General features: G+C 38.5%; 1 protein-coding gene and 1 pseudogene across 6 annotated transcripts in view; one reads left to right on the top strand and one right to left on the bottom strand.

The window, feature by feature from the left end:
* The window catches only part of STARD3NL (STARD3 N-terminal like), a 63717-nt gene extending 45089 nt beyond the window's left edge, over positions 1-18628 (top strand). For all 5 annotated transcript variants that reach the window (XM_081147916.1, XM_081147918.1, XM_081147917.1 and 2 more), the window contains 5 exons: positions 63-116; positions 227-344; positions 2369-2464; positions 17266-17338; positions 17878-18628. In XM_081147916.1, the coding sequence (XP_081004042.1) occupies positions 63-116; positions 227-344; positions 2369-2464; positions 17266-17321 (324 nt within the window). In that variant the 3' untranslated portion in view covers positions 17322-17338; positions 17878-18628. The remainder of the gene's footprint in view (positions 1-62; positions 117-226; positions 345-2368; positions 2465-17265; positions 17339-17877) is intronic.
* Positions 18629-18732: 104 nt separating this feature from the next.
* On the bottom strand, positions 18733-19758 carry LOC308562078 (cyclic AMP-dependent transcription factor ATF-4 pseudogene; annotated as a pseudogene). Its single transcript has one exon. The product of its transcript is annotated as a cyclic AMP-dependent transcription factor ATF-4 pseudogene (transcript).
* Positions 19759-20452: the final 694 nt, after the last annotated feature.

Here is a 20452-nt window from a genome sequence, read left to right as displayed (position 1 = left end):
GGAAGGTGCCTCTACAATGTCCAGTGTCTAAATTGAATGGTGCCCAATTATGTGTCTTTCAGTTGACGACAGCAGTGACCAGTGCCTTTTTACTAGCGAAAGTGATCCTCTCGAAGGTATGGCCTACCACTTCTGAACAATACCATTGATAATAACAAAGCCTTGTTTTCCATTCTGAGCTCATGGTAACTGTATTTCCTTTTGCTTGTCACAACTGTTCTTCCAGCTTTTCTCTCAAGGGGCTTTTGGTTATGTGCTGCCCATAATTTCATTCATCCTTGCCTGGATCGAGACGTGGTTCCTGGATTTCAAAGTATTACCTCAAGAGGCAGAAGAAGAAAACAGTAAGTTTCTCTCAAAATTAGCCTCCTGAGACTGGCTAGGTACTGAGCTGGAAGGAAGAGCTGTAGATGTCATGATTTGAATGGAGCTGCAGGTAGGTAGAGTTAGGCAGATTATGGTGTCTCTGTTCTTTAGTGGGTATAGCAGACGTCACAAGAGTTGGATGAAAGAATAGTGACAGAGCCCGGCCGGGAGTGGCTCAGCGGTTGAGCATCGACCTAGGATCCAGGCGATCGGGGTTTGATTCCTGGTCAGGGCACATGCCCAGGTTGTGGGCTCAATCAATGACTCTCTCATCATTGATGTTTCTGTCTCTCTCTCTCCCTCTCCTTTCCTCTCTCTGAAATCAATAAAGATATATTTTAAAAAAACAACAACAAAAAAAAACTGGTTTCTTAAAAAAAAAGAATAGCGACAGAATGTGACTTCTCTCTCCAGCTGTTCGATCTGGCTTCCTTAGAAGAAGTATGAACACTGGTGAAAAGACATTCAAACAACAAAAATAGGCAACACCTGTTTTTCCTCAGGTTGACCTTTTCTGATTTTGTGCATCTAAACAACTCTTGTTTAGGGATAGAAAAATGTGAAACAATTTTAGGCGAACTCACTAAGCAATTCTAAAATGTCAGTGATTCTCCAGAGTTTCACATGGCTATTCATATAGCTAGTGGCTTTAAATGTGCCATATTAGAACAGTTGAGTGCCTAGAGTATAACTGTTGGTGGGTTAATGATGAAGATGGAGTTGAGGAAGAGGAAGATAGCAAGCCAGGGAAATGCTCAACCATTTCAGGCTTTCACCATGCTCCTCGGAGTAGCTGACTGGTAGCTAGCATTGTGGAATCATGAGTCCCGCCAAAGCTGTTGTAACGTCCCTGTGTGGCTTTGAGTATCCCTGGATATTGACTAGTGAAATGATTCATTGAGCTTTATGCTGGAAGCCCACATACTCCACCCACTCTGTTGGAGGTGACATGATCAGCACAGAGACCCAGACAGATTTAGGACATGCTGTTTTTATACCCCCTCAATCATCTGGCTCTATTTGCCCTGCCTAATAGAAAAGGGAAAAGAAAGTCTGTGTCTTATGTAAAGATAAACATAACCTAAAGGAACAACAGAAGGGAAAATAACTTTGGAAATGGCTTTCTTTAGGAAAATCTCATTTACAGAGAAGACATCTATAAGAAAAGAATTATTCAAGAGAAGGTTTTAAGACACATTAATCAGACCAGCTGTATCTATCCTGAGCCGCCTTTTCCTTAATGAAAACATATTGTGGACAAGGGACAAAGTTAATGGAAGTCATTTTTTAAATTATATGTGAAGATCAAATTGATCTTATTGAAAGAAGAACAACTATTAATGTGACGGAGGCCTGAATGCTTATGCGATTAAACCAAATTCAAAATAACTAATAAAGCAGAACACACAATTAATGAAAAACTCGACAGTAGCATTCCTGAGTGTTCTTGAGCTGTCCAGGCCATGCTGCCTTGTTTTCTCTTTTCTTTGTTTGTTTAAATACCCTTCTTTTGTGAGAACCTTTTTCCTGGATAAATGTTTCTTGGATATTTACTGGATAAATATTAATTACCCTTAATATATTTATAAAAGTCTGTTCATTTATTATGGTTTACATCTGGCAATTCTCCAACCAAATGCAAACTGTAGGTCATTTGTGCAAGCTGACCAGGTTTTCTGTTTTGCTTTGTGTTCTGTTTCTATGTTGTTGATTTCTGTAGAGAGAAAGGTATTCTCAAGGGAAGATGCTGTAAATACTGAGTCAGGATCAGATGAGTAACATGAGGCAGTTTTTTAAATTAGTTGGAATCTGTCCTTACAGTGCAGGTTCATAGTTTATTAATAAAATTTATTTTTTGGTTGAAAGAGTTTTAAAGTACCTCTTTTGGCTAAGAGTTTTTTTAAAAAATGTAATATTAACATCATTTTATTGTGGTTAACCTTGCCAAGAAGCTACCAGAACAGTGACATCATTCCCAGCATCTGAGTGTCTTCTTTTCTAGGACTCCTGATAGTTCAGGATGCCTCGGAGAGGGCAGCGCTTATACCTGGTGGTCTGTCTGATGGTCAGTTTTATTCTCCTCCTGAATCTGAAGCAGGTAAAAAAATTTGATTTCATTTGTGGTTTTGTCCATTATTCAAATGCTCAGTGTTCTCTCTCTCCCTTTCCTTCTCTCCTTCTACTTCTCAAAACACTTAGCAAACATTTAACATACCAGGTATTTCAGATATGAGAATAACTAAAATATGGTTTTGATATGTGATCAGTGGTGAGACATAGAGCTGTAAAAATAAATGTAATAGCCGTGGCCATTGTTTCTCAGTGGTGAGAACGTTGGCTCATGCACTGAGGGGTCTTGGATTCAATTCTCGGTCAAGGGCACAGCCTAGGTTGCAGGTTTGATCCCTGGCCCAGGTCTGGGGGCTCATGCAGGAGGCAACCAACCAATGTGCCTCTCTCACATTGATGCTTCTCTCCCTCCCTCCCTTCCACTCTCTCTAAAAATCAATGGAAAAAATATCCTTGGGTGAGGATTAAAAATAATAATAAATAAATAAAAATAAATAAATGTAATAGAGGGCCAGAGACAGTGTGGCTTGTAATTTGCATCTTAGAAGAAGGCAGGCAAAGACAGGGGTTTTGTTGCTTTTTTATTACCTGTCATCCCCTTAACCAGCCCTCCTCAGGGTCTGCCATGTCAGAATGGAAGCACTGTCTGCCCACCTTCCCAGGTTAGAAACCAGAGCCTCACAGGGACTCTGCCCGTTTTCAGCTCACACCCATTCATTCATTAAGCTGTTTGATCCTCTGTTTCTGCCTCCTTTATCTCATTCAAATTGTACCACTTAATTTCTTTTTTCCCTTTTTATTGAATTTATTGGGGTGACACTGGTCAACAAAATTATATGGGTTTCATGTACACAGGTCTACAACACAGCAGCTGTGCTCTGTATTGTGTGTTCACCATCCCAAGTCAAGTTTCCTTCCATCACCATTAACCCTCCTTCACCTCCTCCACTCCCCTCCCCTGGCAGTCACCACACTGTTATGTGTGTCCATGAGTTCTTTCTCTTTTTTTTCTTCTTTGCTCAATCCTTGCACCCTCTCCTGCCCAGCCACCCACCGCCTCCCTGACAGCTGTCAGCCTGCTCTCTGTCTATGAGTGTTTCTATTTTGCTTGTTAGTTCATTTTGTTCATTAGATTACACATATGAATGAAATCATATGTATGTCACTTAATTTCATCCATAGCAGTGAGACAGCATGTTAGGGGAGCTTGCAATAATTTGACATTCTGGACTATTGGTATTGACTCTAAAAGCAGTATAAAACATAAAAGCACAGAGTCAGATGGTATAAATATATGACTTAGAAGAAAGGCTATTTCTCAGCCAGCAGAAACTGTTAGAATATAAGGATTATTTCATTGAGATTTTTCATGTCATAGGATTCTTTTCATTCAGCATTTCTTGCTTCAGTTTCTACAGCAGCCCATCTCCCTGCCTGTTGCTTTCTCACAAGCAGCCACCAGAGTGCAGTGTTAAAAATAACAATTGAATTGTTCTAAGTGTTTCTCATAACCACTCTGATGTAAATGTCTCATCCTCCCTGTCTTAGAGATGAGCATGTTGAGGCACAGAGAGGTGAAGGAATTTGTCCCACATCATACAAAGAATAAGGGGTGGAGCTAGAATTTGAACCCTGGCTCTAGGGCTAGAGTCCATGTTCATAGCTAATAAATATACAGCCTTTAATATTAATGAAAATTAAAACTGGTCACATTATTTCCCTGGCCAAAAGTCTTCAGTGACATCAAGGATTAAGAAAGTCACGAATCCTTACCTGGCAGAACACACTTCTGTGATCCCCAGACCCAGTTTCCAACCCCTCTGCTTGTTCCTTTCCTTGTGTTCTGTTCTTAGTTTTTCTGAAAATGCTGTGTGCCAAAGCCCTCTCAAGCCATAGTGCATCTTGATTTTTTTTTAGCCTTAACACTACATCTCTGCAATCCTAGTCTCCACTCACCTGTTCAGAAGGCTCCCCCCCCCCCCCCCCCGGCTCCTGGCAATGTGGGCCGTGTGTCCTTGTCCTTTGGGACCTGTCCCACAGCCCTGTCATCCCGTGTTGTCTGCACTGTCTTCAGCAGTGACTTAGCCTGTTTCTATCACTGAGATGTAAGTTTGAGTTAGAGACTGCATTATTTTATTTCAAGCATTACACTTAGAAAATATTTTAAACCCCCCCCCACACACAAAACAAAACATAGTAAAACAGAGTCCAGGCAGAAAGGGCCATGTGAAGGTCAAGGGCATAGCAGTGAGACAGCATATTAGGGGAGCTTGCAATAATTTGACATTCTGGACTATTGGTATTGACTCTAAAAGCAGTATAAAACATAAAAGCACAGAGTCAGATGGTATAAATATATGACTTAGAAGAAAGGCTATTTCTCAGCCAGCAGAAACTGTTAGAATATAAGGATTATTTCATTGAGATTTTTCATGTCATAGGATTCTTTCCTTTAAAAAATAAGAATTTTTCACTACAGTTCATGCTTTTGTATAAATTTTATTTTTCTAAGAATAATAAATTTTTTCAACACTAATGTATTTTCTTAATTGGAAATTCAGAATAGTGGTATAATAACATGAGGAATACCTCTCAAGTGGTCTTCAGCAAGCAATCTATAAACTTGCATGTGACTTTTACCACCACCTAGTGTTAGTTGGAAATATTACCATATCATTGGCTTATGATGCTAAACAAGAACGACAAATACTTTCACAGTGTTCTGCTGGGGAGCTGCTTTGTCTAAGACAAAATGCAGATTAGTAGTGGCCAGAGAAGGAGTGTTCAGAATGGCTTAGTTTACTGTATTATGTTATATGTTCTGTTGTATTATTTTCATTGTCTGAATGTTCAATTTAAGAAAGAATTAAAATTAAAAACTGTTAGTGGAATTAATGTGCCTAGAAGATTCTCCTCTAAAGTGTTCTCATTAGGCTAATAGCTAAATATTAAACAGTGTGTCAGCAGCAGAAGTCATAAGCTTCTGTTCTGATGCAGCTATGATTGGCCCTTAGAGGTAAGAGGGCATCTGGTGCCTGCCTTGCCTTTTCTTGTCTTTCTTTTTTCAGTACATAGTACAGTGCCTTGCACATAGTAAATTTAAACTGTTGAAGGAACAAATTAAAGTAAGAGAGAAAGTTGGAGACACCAAAAATTGAAATGTTGCCCGGCCAGGCATTGCTCGGCAGTTGAGCATCGACCTATGGTCTAGGAGATCGAGGTTTGATTCCCAGTCAGGGCACATGCCCAGATTTCAGGTTCAATCCCTACTGGGGTGTGTAGGCGGCAGCCAATCAATGACTCTCTCATCATTGATGTTTCTATCTCTCTCCCTCTCCCTTCCTCTCTCTGAAATCAATAAAGACATATTAAAAAAAAATGAAATGTTAGCATTTTCCATGTAAAGGAATGACTTGAATTTTAGTATCATAGAGATTTGGAAAATGAGCATATTTTAGTAGGTGTACTTTTAAAGGATATAAAGGTATTTTGTTTGCAGGTTTGATTTTGGTCTAGCCATTTCCTGCTTAAATGGAAAGACTGAGGAAGCACAGTCCTCTCTTATAGGATGGGCTTGAAGTTGTTTAAATGAAGCTTAAATGAAGCACAGCTTAAATGAAGCAATAGTGATACTGGGGAAAAGGTGACTCATCACTTTCTAAATCATTGAAAGACTAACTTAAAATGAAACTGGCTCAATTGCATAATACAGGATGAGGCGAAAGTAGGTTTATAGTTGTTGGTATGGAAAATAATATAGTAATAAATAATAATACAAGAATAAACTCTGTAATTTCACTTAGTCATAACTGTAAACCTACTTTTACCTCACCCTGTATAGTCTGTGCTGAACAAATCTAGATGAAGGCATTAAAATTTGTAATTAAAAGTAACCATAAATTTTTGGTTGGCTTACTCCTGTAGCCCCATGTAATCATTTTTAGAACTCCTTTTATCCCTCAGAGTTTTCTTGTTTAGATGATCAATTATATAGCCACCCTATGTATATCAATAGATTTATAAGCATTTTTTCACTTTCTCATTAAAATTTTGGAAAGTTTTGAAAAATCATAGTTGAAGATACTGCATACCATTCATTAAAAAAAAATATTTAAGAGGTATAATTTACATACCATAAAATTAATCCATTTTAAATGTGCAAATTGAATGATTGTTAGCAAATTATAGTTTTTCAGCCAACATTACGATACAATTTTAGACGCATTTTATCATCCCCAAATGTTCCTTTAATTGCAGTTAATTCCCACTCCTATATCCAGTTATAGATAAACCCCTGATCTCCTTTCTCTCTTGAAAAGTTGCCCTTTTTGGATAACTAACATAAATGTAATTATACAGTATGTAATTTTTTTTGCATCTGGCTTCTTTTACTTAGCATAATATTTTTCAGGGTTATGTTGTAACGTGTGACTTGCTTATTCCTTTATATGGCTGAATACCATTCCATTATGTGAATATAAAGCATTTTTTTTGTTTTTAAAAGTTGATGAACATTTGGATTGTTTTCAATATTTGGCTGTTATGAGTAATCCTGCTGTGAACAATCATGTACATGTCTTTGTGGAGACACGTGTTGTTTTGTTTCTTAGATAGATTCCTAGGAGATTTGCTGAGTCATGTGGCAAGTTTCTGTTTAACTTTTTAAGTAATTGCAAACTGTTCTCCAAAATTGCTATACCATTTTACATTCCCTCCAGCAGTGTGTAAGAGTTTGTTTTCCTTATACTCACCAACACTTGGTATTATCTGTCTTTTTTATTAGAGCCACTCTAGCAGGTGTCAAGTGGTATTTTCTTGTGGTTTTGATTTGCATGCCCTTAATGACTAATGACATTGAGAACCTTTCATGTGCTTATTGATTATTCACATATCTTCTTTGGAAAAATGTCTGTTTTAAGTCTTTTACCATTTTTTAAAAAATTTATCTTTATTGTTGAAAGTATTACAGATACCCCCCTTTTTCCCCCCAATTGATCCCTCTACCCTGAATCCATTGCTCCCCCCCACCGCCTTCACCACACTATTGTCTGTGTCCATAGGTTATGCACATATGCATATAAGTTCTTTGATTAATCTCTCCCCACCCACTCCCCCACTCCCACCTTCCCACTGAGATTCATCAGTCTGTTCCATGCTTCTGTGTCTCTGAATCTATTTTGTTCCTCAGTCTGTTTCATTTATTAGATTCCATATATGAGTGAGATCATGTAAAACTGAATCAGGAAGAATCAGAAAACCTGAATAGGCCAATAACAACTGATGAAATCGAAGCAGCAATAAAAAAAACTCTCAGCAAACAAAAGCCCTGGTCCGGATGGCTTCACTGGGGAGCTTTCTAATTCTTTAAGTTGTAGGATTAGTTTACTAAAAATTTTTTCTTGCTTTTTGAGGTAGGCCTGCAGTGCTATGAACTTCCCTCTCAGGACTACTTTCACTGTGTCCCATAGATTTTGGGTTGTTGTGCATTCCTTTTCATTTGTTTCCAGGAAGTTTTTGATTTCTTTCTTCATCTTATTGGTAACACATTCATTGTTTAATAACAGGTTATTTAGCCTCCATGTGTTTGAGTGTTTTTGAGTGTTTTTACTGTAGTTGATTTCTAATTTCATGCCCTTGTGATCTGAGATGCTTGATATGATTTCAGTCTTCTTAAACTTGTAGAGACTTGTTTTGCGTCCTTAACGTGGTCTTTCTTTGAGAATGACCCATGTGCACTTGAGAGGAACATATATTCTGCAGCTTTGGAGTGAAATGTTCTATAAATATCAATTAAATCCATCTGATCTAGTGTACCATTTAGAGTCATTGTTTCTGTGTTGACTTTATTTGAGGAACATATATCCAGTGAAGTCAGGGGTGTTAAAGTCCATGACTATGACTGTATTGCTGTCAATCTCTCTCTTAAAGTCCTTAAGGTTATTATTTATAGGTACTTATTTATTCCCATTTTAATTCTTTATGCCTATGTTTCTGTCTCTATTTCTTCTTATTACAGCAGTCTCTTTAACATTTCCTACAATGCTGGTTTGGTGGTAATAAACTCCTTTAGCCCTTTTTTGCCTGGTAAGCTCTTTACTTCACCATCTATTTAGAATGATAGCCTTCCTAGATAGAGTAGTCTTGGTTTCATATCCTTGTTTTGCATTACCTTGAATACTTCATGCCGTTCCCTTCTGGCCTGTAGAGTTTCTGATGAGAAGTCAGCTGACAACCTTATGGGAGCTCCTTTGGAGTTAACAGGTTGCTTTTCTCATGCTGCCTTTAATATTCTCTCTTTGTCTTGAATTTTTTGCATTTTAATTATGATGCATGGGCATGGGTTTCTTTGGAATCTTCTTGCTTGGGACTCTCTGTGCCTCCTGAGCTTGTGTGACTTTCCTTGACCAGGTTAGTGAACATTTCTGCCATTATTTCTTCAAACAGGTTCTCTAACCCTTGCTTACTTTCGACCTCCTCAGGTACTCCTATAATACAAATATTGTTATGTTTCACGTTATCCCACAGCTCCCTTAGACTGTCCTCCTGTTTTTTAATTGTTTTTTCTTTTGGGGTCTCTGATTGAGTGATTTTTTCTTCTACTTCACTGATATAATCCTCAGCTTCCTCTAATCTGTTCTTTATTTCTTCCAATGAATTCTTTATTTCTACTGTCATTTTTAATTCCCTTCATAGTTTCCAAATCTTTTTTCATGCTGTTGAGCATCCTTACAATCAGTATTCTGAACTCTATATCTGATAGATTGCTTATCCATTTCATTTAGCTCTTTTTCCTAGAGAACTCTCTTGTTTTTTCATTTGGGGCTTGTTTTTTGTCTCCCCATTTTGTCTGCCTGTTTGGATTTGTTTCTCTGTATTAGGTAGATCTGCTAGGACTCTCAGTCATTTTGGAGGGTCTCTGGTGTAGGCCAGTGTTAGAAGCAGTTTGTGACTGGCCTTCAGTACCCTGTTTGGAGCTATCAGCAACCCTCTGCTTGAGGTCTCCTCTGCTGGGGCTGGGTGCAGTTGGACAGGACCAAAATGCACACCGAAGCCTGCTTTTCCAAGACCCAGGTCCAGAAGCATATCAGGCAAAGACTCAAAGCACTTTGAGGTCTGCCTCTGCCTGCAGGCTGATTAATCTGATTCTCTTAGTGAGCCTCAGTCTGTAGAAACTCCACAGGGTGGGCCCACTGGTTGTTATGTCTTTTAATAAGCCTCAGGCTGTAGAAAAACTCCTCTGAGTAGGGGTAGAGGTTTTCCAGCAGAGTGGGGCAATTGCTTTCCCCCAACCCCAAGCAAAAACAGCAAATTGTTTGCCTGAGAAAGGTGTCCTCTGCAGTATGGGGGAATGACTCGGCACAGGAATCCAGGGGTGCCTTCTGACCTCAGTCTCTAGAGCCCACAACCCCAGATTCTCCTCACACAGCTCTAGTCCACTCTGCCTGCCCTCTACTGGAGCCCAAGGTGAGTGGATGCACATGAAACTTCATGCATTGGCTCTTTAAGAGGGTGCCTGCATTTCCAGCCTTCTCTCTCTGTCCAACAGAAACCTGGCTCCTTTTCACAGCCAGATGTTATGTGGGCACCTTTCTCAGTTCTGGTGCTCTGGGCCGGGAAGCCCAGCCTGAAGTTTAGTCCCCAGAGTCCTCAGTGGTAAGCCCCCTCAGCTGAGATATCTCTCTGGACCTTCAGCTGCTGCCTGTGGGAGCCCAGTTAGTCTACTTGTCCCTCCACACTTCCTACCAGTCTCCATGCGGTCTGCACTTTTCCTCCTCAGTTATGAGTGTGCTCTCCAGCTTATCTTCAGTTGCAGTTGATTTTTCAGTATGTTTTTTCTATATTATAGTTGTAATTCCAGTTTGGTCCTAGGAGAGTGTCAGTGTAGCTTCCATTCAGTCTGCTGCCATCTTTAAATCTCCCTCTCTTACCATTTTTTAAAATTATGTTATTTATCTTATTGAATTGAAAGAGTTCGTTGTACATTCTAGATAAAGGTCCTCTATCAGGCCTTGGCCAGCGTAGCTCAGTGGCTAGAGCATTGGCCCACACACCAAAGAGTCTCAGGTTCAATTCCTGTCAAGGGCATGTACCTGGGTTGTAGGTTCAGTCCATGGCCCTGGTCAGGGCACATGCAGGAGGACCCAATGGATGTCTCTGTCCCATCAATATTTCTCTCTCTCTCTTTTTCTATCTTACTCTCTCTTTCCCTCCCTCCCTTCCACTCTCTCTAAAAAATCAAAGGAAAAAGTATCCTCTGGTGAGGATTAACAACAAAAAAAGGTCCTTTATTGTATATATGATTTGTAAAAATTTTCTTCATGGAGTCTTTTGAAGCATAACTTTTTAATTTTGATGAAGTTCAGTTTATCAAAATTTTTTCTTTTTCGATAATGTGTTTTGAGTCATATCCAAGAACTCTGTCTTACCCCTATGTCATGAAGATTTTCTCTGATGTTTTCTTCTAGAAGATTTTATAGTTTTAGCTCTTTCAATTTAAGTTTATGGACCATTGTGAACTATTTTTTTGTGTGTGGAGGTAAGGAACTAAATTCATTCTATTGTTTTTGCATATCTGGTTGTTGTAGCACCACTTTTTGAAAAGACTAATTTTTCCCATTGAATTCATGTTTGTCAGAAAACAGGTGACCATAAATACAAGGGTTTATTTGTGGACTCAAGTCTCTTCCATTGACCTGTTTGCTCTCTTTGCACTAGTACCACACTGGCTTTATTACTGTAATTTTATCTTTAAGTAAGTTTTGAAATCACATACTATAACGCCTTGCTTGAAAGGCCTGCCTTACTGTCCCCAGAAACTTCAATTTCATAAGTATTAAACCCTTTCATACCCTCCTTGTACATGTCGCCTTATCAGCTTGAACATCCAAGTCAAATTTTGGGTGACTCCCCACACACACACTGCTTATGCAGGGTGACCATAACAGCCCTCCAACTTCATTCTTTTTCAAAATCATTTAGGCTATTCTAGGTCTTTTGTGTTTTCATGTAAATTTTAGGATGTTTATGAATTTTTGCCCCAAAAGTCTGCTGCATTGAATTTATAGACCAATTTGGGAAGAATTGCCATCATGAAAATATTGAATCATCTAATCCAGGAACATGGACTCTCTACATTTATTTAGATACTCTTCAATTTTTCTTTGCATTTTTTTGTAGTTTTCCACATGTAAGTTTTGCTCTTTTGTTAAATTAATTCCTAAGTATTTTATTGTTTTTGGTCCGATTTTGAATGTAAACATTTTCTTACTTTCATTTTCAAATTGTTCATTGCTAGTATATAGAAATACAGTTGGTATTTTGTGGGGTTTTTGTTGTTGTTGTTAATCCTCACTGGAGGACATTTTTCCATTGACTTTAGAGAGACTGGTAGGGAGGGGGAGAGAGAAAGAGAGAAACATCAATGTGAGAGAGACAGATTGATTGGTTGCCTCCCTCACATGCCCGACCAGGGCCAGGGAACAAACCTGCAACCCTTGCTCTTGACCAGAATCAAACCCGAGATCCTTTGGTATGCAGGCCGACACTCTAACTACTGAACCACACTGGCCAGGGCTACAGTTGGTATTTTTTATGTTTTTTATCTTGTGCCCTTACTAAACCTGTTTATTAGTTCTAGTTTTGGTTTTGTGTGTATATGGATTCTATGGTATTTTCTACATACATGATCATGTGATCTATAGAGAAAGACTTTTACTTTTTGTGTTTTAATCAGCTGGATATCTTTAATTTTGTTTTTTTCTTGTTGCACTGTCTGGAACCTCCAATACAGTGTTGAATGGAAGTGGCAAGAGCAGACATCCTCGTCTTTTCCTGGTCTTTGGGGAAAAGCATCAGTCTTTCAACATTAAGTATGTGATAGTTGTGGGTTTTCACAGATGCCCTTTATTAGGTCTAGGAAGTTCCATTTTATTCCTAGTGTGTTGAAAGTTTTTATAATGAATGAACATTGGGTTTTTCAAGTGCTTTTAATGCATCTGTTGAGTTGATCATGTGGTTTTTGTCCTGTATTCAATTAATATAGTGAATTACATTAATTGATTTTTGGATGTTAAATCAACTGTTTACATCTGGGATAAATCCCATTCTGTCATGTTGTATAATCCATTATGTATGTTTGTGCATTTGATTTGCTAATATTTTTGGAGGATTTTTGTACCTATGCTCATTGCTTTTGTACGTATTGGTCCGTAGTTTTCAGTGTATTTTTGGCTTTGATAGCAGAGTAATGCTGGCCTCCTAGAAGTGTTCCCAACTCCTTTATTTTTGGAATTGATCTTTCTTGTGAAGGATCAATATTATTTCTTCTTTAAAATGTTTGATAGGTTCTCCAATGAAACCATATAGTTCAGGAATTTTCTTTGTGGAAAGATTTTGAATTATTAATTAAATTTCCTGTTATGTATAGGTGTATTCAGATTATTTACTTATTCTTGAGTCCATTTTGGTAATTTCTGTCTTTTTAAGAATTCATCCATTTCATTTAAATTATCTAGTTTGTTGACATAAATTATTTATAATATTCCCTTTAATCCTTTTTAATTTCTGTAGGATTGGTAGTAATGTTTTTTCTTGATTTTGGTAGTTTGTGTTTTCTCTCATTTCTTCATGGTAATTCTAGCTTGAGGTTTGTCAAATTTGTTGATATTTTCAAAGAAATTACTTGTTTTCCTGGATTTTTCTCTTGTTTTTTTGTTTTCATTGTAATTATTTCCATTCCAATTTTTATTATTTCATTTATTCTGCTTGGGTTGAGTTTAGCTTGCTCTTCTTTTTCATGATTGATTTTAAATCTTTCTTCTTTTCTCACACAGTCATTTAAAGCCATAGATTACTCCCAAGGGATTGCTTTAGCAACCATCTTATAAATTTTGATGTATTGTGTTTCATGTGTTCTGTGGCTTTCATCTGGTTGCCTATGAAATATATTGTAGTAACTCTTTGTATATATCCTAATCAGTATTTGTTTAGCTTATTAAATATATTGATGAACAACAAATTTGAGGAGTTTGGGGCATAATTTCTTCAAATGTTTTCCTGATTCCCCCCCCCTTTTTATCAGGCAGTCCCATTACATGTATATTGGTGTGCTTGATGTTATCTCATAGGTCTCTGAGCTCTGTTCAATTTTTCTTCAGTCTTTTTTTTTCTTTGCTATTCAGATTGGATAACTTCTGTTTCTCTAGAATCAAGTTTAAAGATTCTGTTTTGCCAACTTGAATTTTCTCTCAACTCCCCCCACCCCCAGTGAATATTTCACTTCAGTTGTTATATTTTTCTACTCCAGATTGTTGTTGTTGTTAATCCTCAGCCGAGGATATTTTTTTCTATTGATTTTTAGAGAGAGTGGGAGGGAGAAGGGGAGGGAGAAAGAGAGAAACATCAATGTGAGAAAGACACATGTGGTTGCCTCTGGCACAAACCCCAACTGAGGCAGGGATGGAACCTGCAACCCAAGTACATGCCCTTGACCGGCAATCAAACCTGTGACCCTTCCATACCTGGGCCAACACTCTAACCATTGGGAAACACTGCCAGGGCCAGATTTTTTTAATCTGATCATTTTGTAATTTCTCTCTCCTTGATAATCTCTATTTGTTAATTTGTAGTTGTGTTGGTTTGTACTTTGCTTTAATTCTTTTTTTTCAAATATGTTTTTATTGAGTTTTAGAGAGAGAAGAAGGGAGAAGAAGAGAGAGAAACATCAATGTGAGAGAGAAACATCAGTTGGCTGCCTCCCCTATGCACCCCCACCAGAGATTGAACCCAAAACCTGGACATGTGCCCTGACCGGGAATTGAGCGAGTGACCTTTCAGTGCACAGAGCAAAGCTCAACCGACTGAGCCACTCTGGCCAGGGCTTTCCTTTAATTCTTTAAGTATGATTTTCTATAATTCTTTGAATATGTATATCCATAAATTCACATTTCTAAATACAAATATTATATTTATAGTAGTTGCTTCGAAGTCATGATCTGCTAAATAAAACATATGGGGACACTCAGAGACAGTTTATACTAAGTTATGGTTTTTGTTGTTTTTTCCACCTGAGAATAATCACACTTTTCTGATTCTTTTTTCTGATATTTTTATTGAAAAATATATTGTGTCAACTCTAGATTCTGGATTTTCTCCCCAAAAGGTTGCTGTTATTAATGTCTGTTTGTTTAGAAAATTGCCTGGGCTAAATCTGTGAAATTATGTTCCCTGTGATGTGTGGCTGCTGATGTGTATTCTTGTTTTTTTATTTCCTTTTTTAAAAAATATATCTTTATTGATTTCAGAGAGAGGAAGGAAGAGGGAGAGAGAGAGATAGAAACATCAATGAGAGAGAGACATTGATTGTCTGCCTCCTCCACACACCCGACGCATCCCGGCATGTGCCCTGACCGGGAATCTTACCGTGATCTCATGGATCCTAGGCCGACCCTCAACTGCTGAGCCATGCCCAACTGGGCTTTTTATTTTCTTTTTAATATTTTTATGTTTCAGCAGAGCTTCATGGGTTCACTCCTTTGTCTACATAGCTTAGTGACAGAGATTGTGCTCAAGCACTTTAAGTCTTCCATCTTTTGCCAAATGAATATAAGTATGTATTGGGTAGCACATTCAAATTTTAGTCTATTTCAAGCCTTCCCCAGCTTGAACTTTCTTCTAAGTCTTTTCATGTCTCTGCTGCATATGCTCATAGCCTCAGGGTCGAGCAGGAGTGTTTGGCTAGCTTGACTCTTTTGGGTCTCCACTCAGCATGCACACAGCTTCAGCCAAGCATATGCTTACTGCAGTCATGACCACAACCTCACACCAGCAGAGCCTCTGACTCTTCCTGCTTGCACACAACTGATTTTGTCAGTTCACCATTGCATCACTCCCCACCCCAAATTAAGTGAGCTCCCTTCAACTGCGTAATTTTACTGCCAGTCCTCATGGTCTGCCCTACCCTGGAAGAACCTTCATGCCCATCAAGCTAGGTGTTGGGGGGGGTGAGGGAATTGGAGCAGCTCCAGGCAAGAATACCACTGTTGTTCCCAGAATTCTTCAGTTTTCAAGTAGCAACACTTCTCAGATTGTTGTATGCCTTTGGCCATTTTCCAAGTGCTGAAATAGTTAGTCTTTTTCATCTAGTCTAGTTTGATAGTTGCTTTTCAAGGAGATCTATTGCTCTCACTTGACTATGACCAGAAGGCATTTCTAGCATTCACTTTTAAATTATGAAAAGCATAAATGTTATCATTTTAATTAAGTTTGTCTTTATAGGATTCCCAATAATTCTAAGACATGTCAGCTTGTGGCTCAAATGCCATTAGCCTGACAGTGAGCTCAGAAATAGGAAGTTGATATCACCATCTTCCTCAGACTCCTTTCAGAGAGAGAAGGAGGCAGTTAAACCACCCAGTGTCTGTATGCTTTATAGCAGTTTCATAGGCTGGAAAGTGAAGCCTTTATCTATTTATTTTATCACAAACTCACCCTTAACTATGTGACATTCATAAAGTTAAGATGTGGGACACAGTCTTTTCTTAAGATGCTCGGCCTTTCATTCTCCCGTAGCAGATTTATTTTGGGCTATAAATCCAGGCAGATATTCTCACAGGAAAATACATTATCTGACAAGAGTCCAGCAGCAGTGCGAGGCAGGCTGCTTTTAAGTGTGAATATGTTATATTCCTGACTGCTACCCTTGTCTTCTCACCACTCCTGTCTGTTTCTGGTGCCTGATTATGAGAGTAATACATGCTTTTTATAAAAATGTAGAAAGGACAAAATAAAAGACTACCTATTCTTCAAACTATTCAGCAACATCAGTGTTGACAATTTAATTTGTTTCCTTCCAGTTTGTGTTTGTAATTTATGTAATTGTGCCTATATTATTTACGATCCTGTTTCCAAAATTATATAGTTACCTTAGGGTTATTGTAGAAGCTTTGGGAATACAGAACTGTATGTAAATCACCTGGTTGTTTTCTTCCGGTCTTTCTGATTTGCACACATATATTTAGTGTTTTATTTTCATCAAATATGATCTTACAATATATACAGTTTTTTCATTATATATTTGTTTTTACATGATATCCATTTTTCATGTTATGAACTATATAAACATAATTTTAAATGGATGCAAGATATTTCATGGAAATGTAATAATTTTTAACTTCTCCTCTCAGACTTAGACTTTTTTTTCTACCTTTTAGAGGGAAAATCTGCATGATGGAAAACAAGTACTATTTCCTCAGGGTTATAACCTAAGGAAATGATTCAAGAGTGGAATGATTGGGTCAGATTCACAACTAATGTGAGGCTTATTGGACATTGACCCAGAATGGTTAGAACAGTGGTCACTGGCAACAGCACACATGGGTGACCATCTGGTATCACCCTTGGCATTCAGAAGCCCTCACTGTTTTCTCACTGGGACAGTGATTTTTTTTAAACATGTAGGTTAAATTATTTGTACCAAAGCTCAAAGTTATTTGCACTTGAAAAACATGTGCAAGCTTGTCTGGTCAGAGATGGAGTATCACCAGCCTGGATAATAATTCTTGGTCTGTATGAGTACTTTTAGTAGTACGAAAGTGAAATCCATTTTGACAGGTAAGTGCAAGTGATAGATCCTATTTTAAAGTTTTCCTCCTACAAGAAATAAAGTAAAACTTTATTGTACAGTTACAGTTTTGTTAACCTAAATCTCTTGAGGATTAAACATGCATCTCTCATTTAAAATGTTATGTGTATGTATTGTAATTTTAAGAAATCATTTGTTACTTTAATGGAGAGCAATACTTTTTCTTGTTCCTCTTCCCTACCACATAGGATCTGAAGAAGCTGAAGAAAAGCAGGACAGTGAAAAGCCACTTTTAGAGCTATGAGTTCTACTTTTGTTAAAGTAAGTCTTTGAAAATGAAAATGTAAAATGTAACAACGAAGTACTAAAATAGGGAGCATTTCGTCAAGCGGATTCAAAGTAAAATTTAAAGAATATGACTGTGAATATATAGCCAGATTTTTCCTATTTACATGAATTCATCAGTCACATTTTAATTTCTGTAAAATGTTTTAATATTTTCTGTATGGGTATAAATTTGTGAAGTATGAAAAATACCTGAGTCCCAAATTTCTAAATATGGATGAATTCATTTTTGTTTACTTAGCCAAAATGTCTCCATCTTAGACATTGTTTAATTACAAACCCTAACTTGTTTGCTGTGAGGTTAGCAGTCCTATAAGATGAGGTAGTTATTGCCTCCATTTACACCTGAGGCAGGTAAGACTTAATTCTTGATTGACCATGCCCATTGTCCTTTAAGTGTCTAACATAGCCCATCTTCAGTACACAGACTTTGTTATAAAAACATAAGGCAAAGTATAGCATTTTGCCTTTTAACACAGCATCTCAAATATTTTTGTGTTCTCTCTTTTTCTAAGTTTGAAAAATCCTCATTGAAAGTCCCCGGAGGGCAAAAAGGACTGGAGATGGGGTCTTAGTACGGAAAGTTGGAATGGTGACATCCACTGCTGACTTGGTTGGTTGGCTAATAAAGAATTTATTTATTGTAATACCTCACAGATACTGTACCATATTCACATAAGTTAGTAACCTGCCTGTGGCTTGTAAGATAATGTGATGATCCACCCTGTATTCAGTGAGACTGAGTCTGTTGTTGATGAATAGTTGCAGAATGCTCTTATGCTGTATTCCTAATCAAAAGGCTTCTTAATATATTAGAATAACACTTTTTTAGTAAGCAAAATGTCTTTTTATTTGGATTCACATAATGGAATTATTTTGTTTCATGTCTCAGATTTCTTTTGTATTTCTTTTTTTAACATCCTACATTTTCTTTGTGTTTTTCAACTCATGCACATGTGCTCTATGTACAATTTTAAAAAGTAATAAAATCCAACATATCAAAATTTTTGGTTTTATTTTTCTAGTTTTGCTTTATGTATTTGGTCAAAAGTATTGGAATTATAAAAGGGGGACAAGGAGGAATTATAAATACATAAAAAAGGTCACCAGACATTTTGTATTATTTTTATTGTGAAATAGTTTCTCTCTCTTACCAGTGTGGTTCTAACATGGTCTGAGTACTCTTATTTGAACCCGCACTGTGAAATCATTGCTGTCATTTTCCCTTTGTGTTTAGCTCATTTGAATTAAAGTAGACTAAATTATATTGTGAGCTTTTTTTTTTTTTTTTTAACTTTCACTACAGCTCCAGCACAATCCTCCTATGTACAGGCACACGCTGACTACCCTAACTGGGGGCCCCTTTTCTTTCAGCTTACCTTGTGGACCTCTTCTGTCAAATATTGCAGATATGGATCTCCTTGGCCAAGGAATCTGCTTTCTCTTTCATAGCCTCATTTTTCCTTTCTAGCTCTAGACACTCGCCATTGAGGGACTCCTGCTCTGCAGTCTTCTAATGGCTGCTGTCTTGTTCTACTCCATTTATTTCAGCTTTTTGTCTTGTTTATCACCCTTTACTTTTGCTGCTACCATCTTGTCTCCAGGAGGGTTGTAGGTTTTGGGGTAGGCAGAGCCACAGAGGGTACCTGGAGACAGCAGGCTCCTATTTGGAGAGGTCCTGGAGGGTAGAAGGACTGTGCTGTGGAGAGCCCAGATAGGACCCAGGGCCCATAGAGATGCCACTATCATTATCTGAGATGGCATCCTTTTATGCATTGAGAAATTATGGTAATATTTCAGCAGTCGAGTCTGACTTACTATCTCCTTCAGAAATACCAACGTCATTGCCTAGCTCTAAACTAAAGGAATGATCCAGAATGGAGGACAGGGCCCCTGGAGAAAGGGGAGGAGGCTGCAGGAAGGTGAAGGGGGCAACCTGGTCAGTTTTGGGTAAACTTTCTGGAAGATGGCCAATGTGGTTCACTGGGGGGCGAGGTTCCTTATTAATCTCCTGGTCTCGGGGGTCAAAAAGATCACACCTGTCATCCAGCATGGCCAAAAGCGCATCGGGCATGGTTTCCAGGTCATCTAAACTTAACAGGTTGTCAGAGTCAAACTCCTTGATATCCATTTCCTCCACTATTCAATCTGTCCTGGAGAAGGCTCTTTCCTTGTTCTGTCTGAGGCATTGACCAACCCGTCCAGAGCCAGCCATTCAGAGGAGCCCATGTTAGCCTCATTGCTGGAGAACCCATGAGGTTTGAAGTGCTTGGCCACCTCCAGGTGAAGTTGTCTAACAGACCTACACTTTCTTCAGTCCTCAAACCCAACTGGTCAAAGGGGGGCATCAAGTCCCCCACCAACACCTCGCTGCTCAAGAAGCTCATCTCAGTCATGCTGTGGGGCTTTTCTTAATTCTATGGTCTTTGTCGGTTATAGCAATGCTGCTGTTGGATGCTGTGAAAAGCACCACGGCTTAAGCCACTGGAGGTGCCGCTGCAGAGCCTGGTGCTGTTGCTGCCACTTCAAAGTCCAAGGCTGCCGTGGGCACAGCTGCCTCTAATGTGCCACAGCGGCCTCAGACCTGGATCTGTGGGAGTGGAGGATGGAAGCACACACACACGCACTCTACCTCGGCTGCAGGAGCAGGAGAACTTGTGAGCTTATTCTTTAGAAATGTGAATAATTACCTTAATGCTTCATAGGAAGGCAGCATGTCTATTAGTTTTCTTTCATTCATGTGTCATTTAAGAAAAACTGAATTGTGTGTAATGGTAATGGTGCTGGTCTGGATGGAAACTGACCACCTGTGCAGGTCAAATCAACTCCATCTGTGCTTGTTCTAAGAATGAGCCAAATGACACAAATGCAATGGGGGAGGCTCACTGGGAGGCTGGAGCCTAACCAGGAAGAGCTTCTTATGTGGAGAAAGCAATGAGGGGAAGCTCCAGGGTCTGGCTTTGGGACTAAAACATTAAGAACTCTGGTATCATCACAGTGAGAATGCCGTGTCTCAGGACTGGATTCATATACACACGAAGCCCTCAGATGATGCCTAGGCCGGATGTCGTTTTATTAATTTAACCTGAG

Source organism: Miniopterus schreibersii (genome assembly GCF_964146895.1).
Source record: "Miniopterus schreibersii genome assembly, chromosome: 9".
In the NCBI taxonomy this organism is placed as follows: Eukaryota; Metazoa; Chordata; class Mammalia; order Chiroptera; family Miniopteridae; genus Miniopterus; species Miniopterus schreibersii.
The sequence above is the reverse complement of the archived record's forward strand: the minus strand, read 5'-3'. Positions and strand labels throughout refer to the sequence as shown.